This window comes from Abrus precatorius, unplaced genomic scaffold (genome assembly GCF_003935025.1).
Source record: "Abrus precatorius isolate BTA unplaced genomic scaffold, Abrus_2018 Scaffold4, whole genome shotgun sequence".
Lineage (NCBI taxonomy): Eukaryota > Viridiplantae > Streptophyta > Magnoliopsida > Fabales > Fabaceae > Abrus > Abrus precatorius.
In genome coordinates, this window is record NW_020874384.1 from 5,756,155 (window position 1) to 5,768,196 (window position 12,042).

Sequence of the window (12,042 nt, forward strand, 5' to 3'; positions counted from 1 at the left end):
AATTTTAAAATATTTTAATTAAATCCTTAACAAAAAAATATTATTACATATTTGTATCAATGACATAATATTTCTAATTTATTAACATTTTTGTTGTAATTATTTTTTATAAATATTTTTTTTCAAATTCTTAAAATCTTGTTATTACTTAGCAATAAATAACTCAAAATAAATTTAAAACATATCTTTCAAACTATATTTATGCTTACTGTATTGAATACTGAAAAAAGAAATTTTATTGTTTGTAGTAATTTTATTAGCTCAAACAATATTATTTCAAGTAAAATATAACTATGACAAACAAATCTTATTTGTGCTCACATATTCAATATGCTATAATTTAAATATGATAAATAATAAAAACTAAAAAATTAAATAAAAAAATAGACTCACTCGTAAAGCTTAAAATTTATTTTTACGAAACGTTTAAATTTAGAGTTTAACTTCTTCCGTTGTTAATTCAAGTTTTTGTACTAATTTTATATAAATATTTTATTACATAAATCAATGAAAGATTAAAAAAAATTACTTTAAATTTATCTCTACTAGCACTCAAAATCTAAATGTCTCGATAATAATTCAACTTTAAAGATATCATCCACTAATAACAGCATGATTTAAAAATTTTAAAAAGCCACTTATGAAATTTAATTATAAGAAAATTAAAAAATATATAAATCACTAATTATATAAAAATATTATGTCATTTATACTTGACACACTATAAAGATTAATAGATTAATATAACTTTTTATATTAACTTTTTTCTATACATACTTATCTAAAAATTTATTCAATTTAGTCATAATAAGTTTTTTTTAAAATTAAAAAATATATATTAAGATTTAATGTATTGAAATTATTAAATACTATAATTTTTAATAATAATTTATTTTTAATATATGTCTTCAAAGCCTACTAAAAAAAGTATTAAAAATTAAAATATATTTTTTAATTTTAATTTTATAATAAATATTTAAAGATAATTTATGTGATATTTTGAAGATGAAAATGATATTTTATACCTTTCTAATATAAAATAATCATAATCATTGATATTATATTAAATATATATTATTGATGATAAAATTAGTGATCAATATTAAAAAATATAAATATATTTTTAATTTTAAAATATTTAAATAACAATAATTATCAATTTAAAAATAATATAACATGTCCTCTTAAATTTATATATATAATAATAAACATTTTATTTTAAATTATTACTAATCAATTCTTGTATTATATATAAGAGTTTGTTATTTAATGAATGAAATATGATTTTTTCATGTTACATATATATTTTATTATTAAAATTAAAATAACATGTAAATTATTTTTTTTATTAAAGTAATTTTACTTTTTATTCATGTTTTTATTAATTTTATTTTAATTTTAGTAATAAAAATTGTGTTTTATTATATTATATAAACTTTGTTACTCAAGTTTACATTATTATCTGTATAAATTTTTAGATTTTTTTTGTGAATATTTATGTTTACATTTATAAATTTTTATGTATCACCTTATATAAATTTCAATTTTTTTCATAAATATGTATTTTTATAAATTATATATATATATATATTGTAATTTATTTGATCTTTATTAGTGTATTATATTTAGTTAGTTTTATAATTATATAAAATTATTAAATTTTATCTTTATAATAAATTATGACATTTTATATTTATAAAATTGTATTTTTTAATTATTAAATTATATGTATATTAATTTTGAAATAATAAACGTGGAATTAAACATTGTCGATATTAAGAATGCTGCAATATAAACATATATTCTTAAATGGGGGAAAAAAAAGTAATATGCTTTTCATTTAAATATCAAATGGATGGAATCATGATAGGATGACCGAATCATTCAAAAATAATGGCATCGAAATTTCAGAATAATTTGGGGCAAAGAAAAGTGTAATCTTTTTTTTTTTTTTTTGTTTGGTCAATCAGTGTCGCCTTATATATCATAGGAATCCATAAGCAATTGCACATTCCAAACCTATTTTATTCTCTTTTATCTTTCTTTTCCAAAAGTTTTACTTTATCAAAAAATACGCACAATAAAATTTATCTTTTTTCATTGCCTTTTCTATTTCCTCGTAAAGATATTCCCTTTCATAATTTACTATTAATTAAGTTTCCTTTACCTTTTTAATTAAAGAATATTGAATTAATTAAATATAATTTTTTAATGTTAGAGATTACCAAATATCTTCAATTTTAAATGACTTAACTTTTTTCATTAAAATTTATGACTGCCATTGTTCCAAAAAATAGAAAATACTCTCAAAGGAATTCAAATATAAGACCTTTTAATAAATAAATTCACCTCACACTTGTTAATACAATCAAACATTTAATAAGTCCTTCAAAGAATTATTAATTGTAGATAAAAAGAAAATAAATTACTACTTATAGATATCAAAGTAAGATAGTAAATAATTAATATTTTCATATAAATTAAATTATCTAAAGTATAAATTTAACGGCTGGCTTCTACACATAAATGGTAGTAAAATACTGGCTATTACAATAGAATAAATATTATGAGCATTGAGATAATACTTGAGCAAATGAATAATTTAGTTACACTGAATAATTATATCACATACATAAATTTTCAACAATAAATCAAGTAAAAAAATATGTAAGAAAAATAAACATTTATATTACTTTGTTACAGTGACATCATTGAAGAGAGACAAATACTAGTAACATGCTATTAATCATTTATTAAATTTTTTTAATTAGTTTACTTAAAATTTTTCTCTTATAATTTTGTAATTTTTAATAAATTTAAAATAATTAATAATTTATTAGAAAATATGTTATAAACATCTCTCTAAATAAAATTAATAATTGCATGATTATCAAAATGAAACAAAAATTAATAAATTAGTATACACACTTGAACAATATTATTAAAGTAACTCATAATATTATCAATAATTTCTCATACATAGTTAAATATATACTGTACTACTATGAATCATCATCTTTGATTTAAATTTTTTTATTAAGTATGATGAAAATTATGAAAATTGCATTAGAATACAATTTATTACAACGAAATATTTATCATGTTTGTTTTTTTTTTAATTTCAAAACTGTCACTTTTTTTTATTAATTTCTAATTTTTTATATAAAATACTAAAAATAATTTTTTTCTTTATTATTTATACTGATTCTACCCCTTTCTAATGAAGGATGTATATGTGATGTAAAAAAATATGAAAACATTTTGAATGAATTTTTTAAGATAATAATCAAAATAAAAATAAGGTGATAATTTTGCAATTAAAAGTAAAAACAGAAAATAAAATTAAAAAACATTTTGTGAAACTAAGTAGTCCCTTAATAAACAACCTCAATATGATGATATTTAATATATTTCATTTTTAACCATATATTTACCAAAAAAATATAGACAATTTGTACTAATAATTTAAAAAATACATACATATTTTACTAAAAAATTATTTAAATATTTTTCTTATAGTATATTATAATTATAGTTTAATAAAATTTAATTTCTTAATATGTGTTTTTATTTTAAGTTATTTTTTCACATTTACACGTACTAATGTAATGCGTGAATATTATATCTAAGATGCATTTATTCAATAATTTTATTACATAAATGGTTTATATAACTAATTAAAATAATAAATATAAAATAAAAATAAAAAAACTTATTTTGGTAATTATATAAAAATATTTATTAAAATAAACTGAAAAAACTTACAAAAATTATAAACTACTTTCACAAACTCTATATAAACTTTTTAAATACCCAAATAATTTAGTATGTCAGCATATAAAATTGATGATGAAATAAATCAATATTAAATATTTGTTTTTGGCTTTTGCATGATTCTGAAAATCATTTGTTTTAATAGATATTCATTTTAGGTCTTTAAATTATAAGTATTAATCAGTTTAGTTTTTGACTTTATAAAAGTTTACATTAACGTTTAACTTTATAAAATAATATTTATTTTTTTAATAAAAAATGACAATGACAAATAAAATAGAAAAGAAATTAAAATGAATATTTTTAATTAAAAACCAAATTAAATTTTTTGTACTAAAATACGTAAATTTATAATTTGAGAGACTGAAATAGATATTTCTTAATTAGTTATCTATTTGCTATGTTGGATACTACTGTTTCTAATTATAGGTAGTAATCACAATTCTAGAATTGCTTTTTATATTTATTTAAATTAAAATAATGTGTATGTTATATACTTTTTATAAGTGAATTTTAAGGTACTTTATAAAATAAAAAGTATATATGCTCTTTTACCTAATGGGTTAATGATTTATTAAAAAATTATAAATATTTAAGATATTAAAAAAATATAATATTTAATTTAAAAAGAGTATATACTGTAATTATAAGTTTAGAAGTATAGTAACAAGTACTTTTTTTTTAATTATGATTTTTTAACATATATAAAAATAATAATATTTAAAAAAATAACAGACAAGATGGAACAATAGAAAAGACAATTAAGAGTTGGGACAGCCGGCCCTTGGTCCAAGCTCCAGGGAGTTGGTGTTATTAAGGCCAATTTATTTGTGCTCTCCGTTAGCTTTTGGTGGCACTTTCTGTCAGCTCAATATTCAACGTTGCTTCCCTAAACTTATATTATATGACCATTCTTCATCCTGTTTTCTACTTAGAGATTTTCTATTTTGTAATCCTCATTAAATTCACAGAGCAATTGAATGCTATTTACACTGTAATATACAATGAAGATTTGCAAATATTTTTCAAACAATTCTCAAAAATACTCACCGCAAACTATGATTTCTAACAATCTTGACGAACCCAGGTAGAAAAGAAAACACTCAACTTTAATTTGTTGGCAAAAGTGGACAAATCTGGACTTTTTTCTTTAATGTACCTCTCTATCAGCGTGATCACATATATCAAAATAGGATGCATTGATTGTGACTTTCAAATAAAGTATTAATTTCCCTTTCACTTTTTTGTATTATTATTTTAAATGTTAAAAAAATGTTTTTATTTTTATATATGTAAACTATGATACAAAACTTACATATTTAGCATTTCCTTTGCTACCTTTTCCCCAGTTTTGTTTGTTAGTTAAATCCAAATAATCGCCTGTGGTTTTAGCTCACTGGAATGGGCGGGTCACTGTAAGTTTGCTACATAGTCCCATTGAGAATTTTTCTGTTATCACAAATTCTGCTTGTACCTTTTTTTCTCTGTATTTTTTTTTCCTGGAAAATGCACATAGTAAATGTGTGCGACATTAAAACGATGTCGATAAAAAACATGTGCAACATAAATGCTGAAAAACGTTGCTGTTTTGTGCCTGTAGTATGTGTTTGTACAAGTTTGATTCATTGGGAGTCAATACCTACTACATGGGTTGCTGAAAAACTAAACTATTGCATGTGCTGTTTTGATATCTTATTTTATCCAAATCTGGTTTGTAGTTGAATCTTGCTTGGTTTGTGTTTTATTATCAAGTTTCGTAAGTGCCCTTTTTAACTACTATTTTGCCTAGCCATGCAACAAATGTAAAGTTGTCAACTACATGCTTGATTCCACCACATATTTCATTATAATTTCGGGCTACTTAGCTCAAAGCTACTAAGTACAGACTTTCTTTATAACCATATCCTCTCGTTTTCACTCATAAATAGCATCTTCTACATCACAGTTTCAAAGCTAATGTCAACTTCTTGTTTGGTCAAGTAATTATCAACTTTATGTGCTAAAATTAATTTTGAATAGTAGTGTCAGCGAATTTTGTCACAACACAATTCAAGCACATTAATTTTGGTGGGCCATGATTTTTTTGTTTTCATAAATTATAATGGGTTATGCTATTCAAGCCCTTCTCAGTGCTTGTGTTGTGAGTATCTGGTCTTCATGGGCTAGGTATTTGCCTTGATGGCCCTGATGTTTGATTCATATATCAAGATCTCCTTGTGCAAGTGACAGAGTTTGAACTCTCATCTTTACATTTTGTCCTTCTAGTTTTACCGTTGAGCTATCAACTAAGGGACTATATTTTTTTTGTTTTCCACGGTTAACTTGCAAAATAAAAAATCTATTTAAAAGGTAGGGTGTGTTTGGATAATAGTATAGACTTCATTTGATAAAAATAACTACAAAATTATAATTTATTGCTAATAAGCTAGTAAAAAATTTATAGTTTATAATTAATTAGTTGAATTAAAGTTATTAGATAAAACTAATTGTATAATTAATAAAAACATATGAAATGACTAAAAATAAGAGTTAAAGTTATTTTGTGGATTGAACCCTCATTTTGTCCATGAAATAGTGAGTGTAAAATATTTTAGTTTATAAAATTTTAAAAATTTCATATTAGTCTCTAATTTTTATTTTCATTCATCATTTTAGTTCTTCAAGTCATGTAACATAAACATACAGTAATATAATATTAACATGTCATGTTAATTGACATGTATGATTAATTGTGTGAAAAAATAATGTTAGTATACAATGTAGTGTATGCTTTCATTTTAATTTAGTCTCTTAGATTGTCACATTAAGACATTTTAGTTCTTAATTTTTAAAACTTTTTATTTACCTATCATTTCATTATTTCTTAGCAATACAATTGTCAACTCCTATCTATATTTGTATTATCTGTTGACAACTTTATTACCGTTATTTGACACATTGAGGTTTTTTATTTTGAAAATGAACTTTGAAATAAACCCAGTAAGCTAGTTTGAATTAAGATCTAAGTGAATCAAATCGAATATGACAAAAAATAGAATATAAAAAAGGCTCCATCAATAAATTCAAAGCCATAAAGAAATTTTTTAGTGAAAAGAAATGTGGTCCCAATAGAAGACAATATTGTACCTACAAGTCCATTGAAAGAAAGATTCAGGATTCTGAGGCTATTAAGCATAATAATGGAAGTGAATACTATTCTTTTAAGTTGTTAAAAAAATTGATGTAGGTAAAGTTGGAATGAATATATCTTGAAAGAGAACTAAGGAGGTTGATGTAGGAAATAATTAAAGTTTTGAGTGTAGAAAAGTGCTGATAACGAAAGTGAATTTGTTATAGATAATATAGACACTGACAATAATTAATGATGATAATTCTCAAAAATGGTAGTGTTAAAGAATAATGAAGAAGAAGATGAGGTACAAATGAAAAGTTTTAAAAATTATAGACTAAAATGTCTTATTAGTAATAATCTTAAAAACTAAAATAAAATAAAAATATATATTATGTCATTTACAACATTATTTTTACTACATAATTAATCATACACGTCACTGAATTAAAGAACAAAAATGATAAATAAAAATAAAAGACTCACACTAGTGTAAAATTCAAAAATTGGAATGTCTTACACTTAATATTTAAAGGACTAAAGTAAGAATTTATTTTTATTTTGTGAAAATATAAATTATTTAAAATGCTAAAAGTAAAATAAAAGAAATATTAACAATTAACTTTCAATAATAAATATTATTTGAAGTAATTTTTTAAAAGTTAGCTTTCATATGCTATAAATTTATTTTATTATTTGTTCACCAAACAAATTTATTAATTGAATAAAAAAAGTTACTAATTTCTGAATAAATTATAAGTGTGTGTTAACAAATTCAATTTTAATAAAGTGCTTATTTAATAAATAAGTGATTTATACAAAACAATTTAATTGTGAAATTTATTAACATAAATTAAAAAAATTATGCATCATGAAATATTTTTATAAATTATTTTAGACGTCCAATTAAATATTAAATATTAAATATGAATGTCATTTTGTTAAAGATTAAAGTATTTTTTTTTTTTGCTAAACTAAACTCTGTTAGCAATTTTTATTAACAAATTTTATAATTAAATGTATGGATTATTTTTATTTCAATTACAAATATAAATTCATTTAATCAAATTTAAAAATTAACAACTTAATTTATACCGTAATAATTTTAAAAGACCTAATGATTAAAAGTTTCTTCGTACATTTCTTCAAGAAAAACAAACCTATTATCTATTAACTATATTTTATATTTTAAAAATATTTATGATTACTAAAAATTTATGTCTTTTTCAATAATTTCTTAAAATTTGTTATAATTATTAAGATATAATTATTTTTATAATTTTTTATTTTAAAATATATAATTATTTTAAGAGTAAAATTTTTTTTATGCATTAATATAATGAAACTTGATCGACTTTTAATTTATAATTAAATTAATAGTAAAATTTAAGCGTAATATTATAAGTATTATTAGTGTTGCTATTCAAGTAAAATTAAACTTTTACCTAAATAATAATTTATTAATATGCATAATGAAAATATACATCAAATATCAATATCAACATTAAAAGTCAATTCATATTATCAAAGGCAAATTTACAGGATTAAGTCTTGTCCTTTATTTAAAGAGCATTGTTCTCATAGCTCTAGAAGTTGTAGGGTTTAACCCTCCAAGCTAGGTGGCACAACATAATTGGTTTCCTAAGTTATTAATTCTAAATAATTACATATTTTTGTTTAATTAATTTTGTATATAGTGCTTTCAGATATTGTACCTTTGCCTACCTCCATCTGCTTAGATTTTTTTAACTAATCACTTAATTAACCATAAATTGCCACGTGGCAAGCAGAACAATCGACAGTTTTTGCCATTGCATTCTCACCACCGCATCAGAACCGCAAACTAAGCTTCTGCCTCGTTGAAACCACCGTGCACGCTATGATCAGCATCCGTTGCTGCCACGCCACCTCAACATGCAACCTCATCTTCATCTCTCTACTGTGAACCACTCCAAATCGCCACCTATCACCAGGCGTGAGCCAAGAAAATTGGTTTCCAAACTGACCCTGAATCACACTTGGCTGAAGGTTAATCGTGGTGTTCTAGGGGAAAATTTATTGTATGGTTCAGAATCATTAGATCCATTATTATACCCCATATATAAATTTTATAATTTATATAAAAAAATTAGTATGTAGTGCGATGTGAGTAACGGAGAATGCGTGGTACCCCCCAATAATTTCCCATTCTTGGGATGAATTGGCGTCGGAGATGGAGACGATTGCAGTTTGCACAACCCAATATTTCAAAGTGCAGGTCCAGTTGATGTGACTTGACTATGTCAGTCGACTAGCTTAACATTTTTCATAAAGAAAAAAGATGCTTATTGATTCCACTAAATAAAAGTTAAAACACTATGTTATTGGTCCACTAATAGTATTGACTATAGAATCGCGTGGATGGACTTTGGCAGAATGCCAGTTCTTAGTGTTTACTTGCTCATGCTATGTGGACGATGCTCCGGGACCACGTGTCACATTGTGCCATGTTTTACATTTATAATTTATGAAAAAAATATTTGGTATATGTCACGATGTAAGTGGATTGTGTAGTTTCCAACACCCCAAAATTTTTCTCCCCTTTTGGCTTCCCTCACTTTTCCTTTGTCCTTACGCCATTTTTGAAACTAAAACACTTTTTTGGTCCAACGTCGATAAGAGATGAAAGAGGTAGAAAAGAGGACAAGGAGATATTTAATAAGAGGAAAACTAATGTGATAGTATAGAAAGAAAAAATAATAGATAAATATTAGTTTAAAATATAATAATATTTCTAATATACTATTAATTTCTTAAATAATGTTTCAATCAACAAGCTTAAAATAATGTTATAAAAAATATTATACGAATTAATTACATAATAGATTAAAATAATTGTTTTTTTATCAGCATGAGTAATGTCCATATTGCAGTGGAAGGAAATTAATTGTCTTCACAAAGGGGACAATTAATGGAGAACCATGTAAAGAACATTTCCACAAATGACATTCACTAACCCTGACTCTTCATCACGTGGCTTCTAATTGCTCACTCGCCGCACGGTGGTTCTTCAACACTTGCTGAAGATGGTGCGCCGTATCCGGCGGATGAGCCTCCAATCTCGGTCGGTCCGGTAACACCCACCGGCCGTCTCCGCTTCTCACCATTCCCTTGTTCTCCTCCTGTCGCCAATAGGGCGGAACACCGTACTCGTTCCGCAGGAAGTCACAGCTCTTGTTCACAAGCGCTATGTCCCTTTTCGAGGCCAATCGGAACCTCTCTCCCTTCCCATGATACCCATCCACCAGATGCAAATGAACCTCCAAGTTATGCGCACACCCCAAATCATTCGTTGTTTTCAAAAACGGGCTGCACGTGTGATCCAACGCAAACTCCGTCCCCACGTGCGCATAGCTCCACGGAAAACACAACGCGTCTTCTATGTACTTCTGAAACTGAAACTTCTCGTTGGTTATTATCCCCGGCACGGTGGGTACCATATCATGCACGTTTATCACCCTCAACACCTTAACCCCAAGCTCCTCAACCCGTTCTTTGAACTTCAAGTTCCCCACTCTGGGCCCTGCAAAGGAGTAAACCGTGACAGGGATTTTAGAACTTCTTTCTCCATCTTCAACAACGTTTAACCTAAGCTCTGCTATGTCGTAAGCACTGATTATAGCCAAGGCAGCACCGAGACTGTGCCCTGTGATGGTGATGCTGATTTCTTCTTCTTGGTAGTACTGAAGAAGCCGCTTAACCTCGGAGAGCATTTGTTCGCGAGCAGAGAAAGAGCAATAGCTGCAAGAATCTTCTTTCTTGGTGTATAAATCGTAGAAACCTGATTCGATTTTGATGGATGGGTCGTTGGTGAAGAGTGCAGGGCGGAGAATGTCTTTGAGGTCGTAAATCCATTCGACGTAGGTGACAGTTCCTCGCCATGCAATGACTATGTCGCGGTGACCCAAACGTTTGATTTGTTCTGGGTCGGTGGTTACTGCCACGTAACCCATCCAGTTGGCGTGTGGGCTCCACACGCTGGTGAGTTTGGATTTCTGGAAGAAGTTAGGGAGGTTGATGTTGGAGGTTGCGTAGAGGTAGCGCGTGATGGTGTATCCGATGTGGGACATATTGAGTTTCTGAAAGAAGTGTGAGGGGTGGTATTTGCATGTTCCGCAGTATTTGGAGTGAGGGTCGAAGTCGAAGGAGTCGTATGAGGCTTGTGCGAGTTCGCCGTAGCGGATAATTTCTCGGCGGAGATGGGGGTTCGTGGGGTCTATGAGCCCTTCCCAGTCGTTGCTTCCTTGGATTTCCCTCCATACTTGGCTCAGTGGAGGTTCTGAGGATGATGATGATGATGTTTCGAATTCAAGTTGTGGGTCCAAGTGGGTCTCGGGGGTAGTGGAAGAGCATTTCAGGGTGGGTGAAGGTTTGTTGCTGGCAATTGGAAGGAAGAGGAGTGTGGATTTGAATGATGATGATGGAGTTGAAAGGTGATATGGTTGGGAAAGAGATGGGAAGGTGTGGAAGAGAGGTAGAAGCGAAGCCATTTACACACACGAGTCAAGAGGAGAGGAGATCAGTGATCACTCTCTTCTCTTCTCTGTTGGTGGAGACTGGAAATGATGATTTTGAAGAAATTAAAGCACTTATAAGAGACACAGAATGTGAGACTATCCTCCCTTTCATATTGGATAGCACTTTTGTGTTGCCAAGAGCACCTTTATACAGACACCACTATCTAATTTTACTTTATTTTTGTCAACGTGTTACTTGTCTTTATTTGGTAAATTTATTTAAATAATATTATTTATAAAACAAACTCTGGAAATGGAATTATTTTAAAACATATTCTTGTTTGTGTTAATTTTTTTTGTTAGGTGAGCACCTGTCTCACATCTGCATAGTTGATAGTAATTTTTTAATATTTTTTAAATAGTCTATCATTTAAGAACTTTATAAGCTGACATGTGATGGCGTATTTACCAAAGAAGAGTTATGTGAAGGAACAGCTTGGATAATGACACGTGGCGTCTTTTGGATGTGTATCGAGTAGTCAAGGACGATAGTATTATGGACGGTCAATGGGCGGCTAACTTGTCGAGTGGCAGGGTGCGAGACATCTGGGGACTTGACACGTGGTAATAACTGATGGTCATTAAATTGAATTTATTCCCTTG

At 26.8% G+C, this 12,042-nt stretch overlaps 1 protein-coding gene across 1 annotated transcript; it reads right to left on the reverse strand.

Annotated features, from left to right (window-relative positions):
- Window positions 1-9,884: 9,884 nt before the first annotated feature.
- LOC113865549 (phospholipase A1-Igamma3, chloroplastic) lies at window positions 9,885-11,455 on the reverse strand. The gene has a single exon (XM_027500190.1). It carries the CDS (start codon window positions 11,410-11,412, stop codon window positions 9,892-9,894), a length of 1,521 nt encoding a protein of 506 aa, XP_027355991.1. The 5' UTR covers window positions 11,413-11,455; the 3' UTR covers window positions 9,885-9,891.
- Window positions 11,456-12,042: the final 587 nt, after the last annotated feature.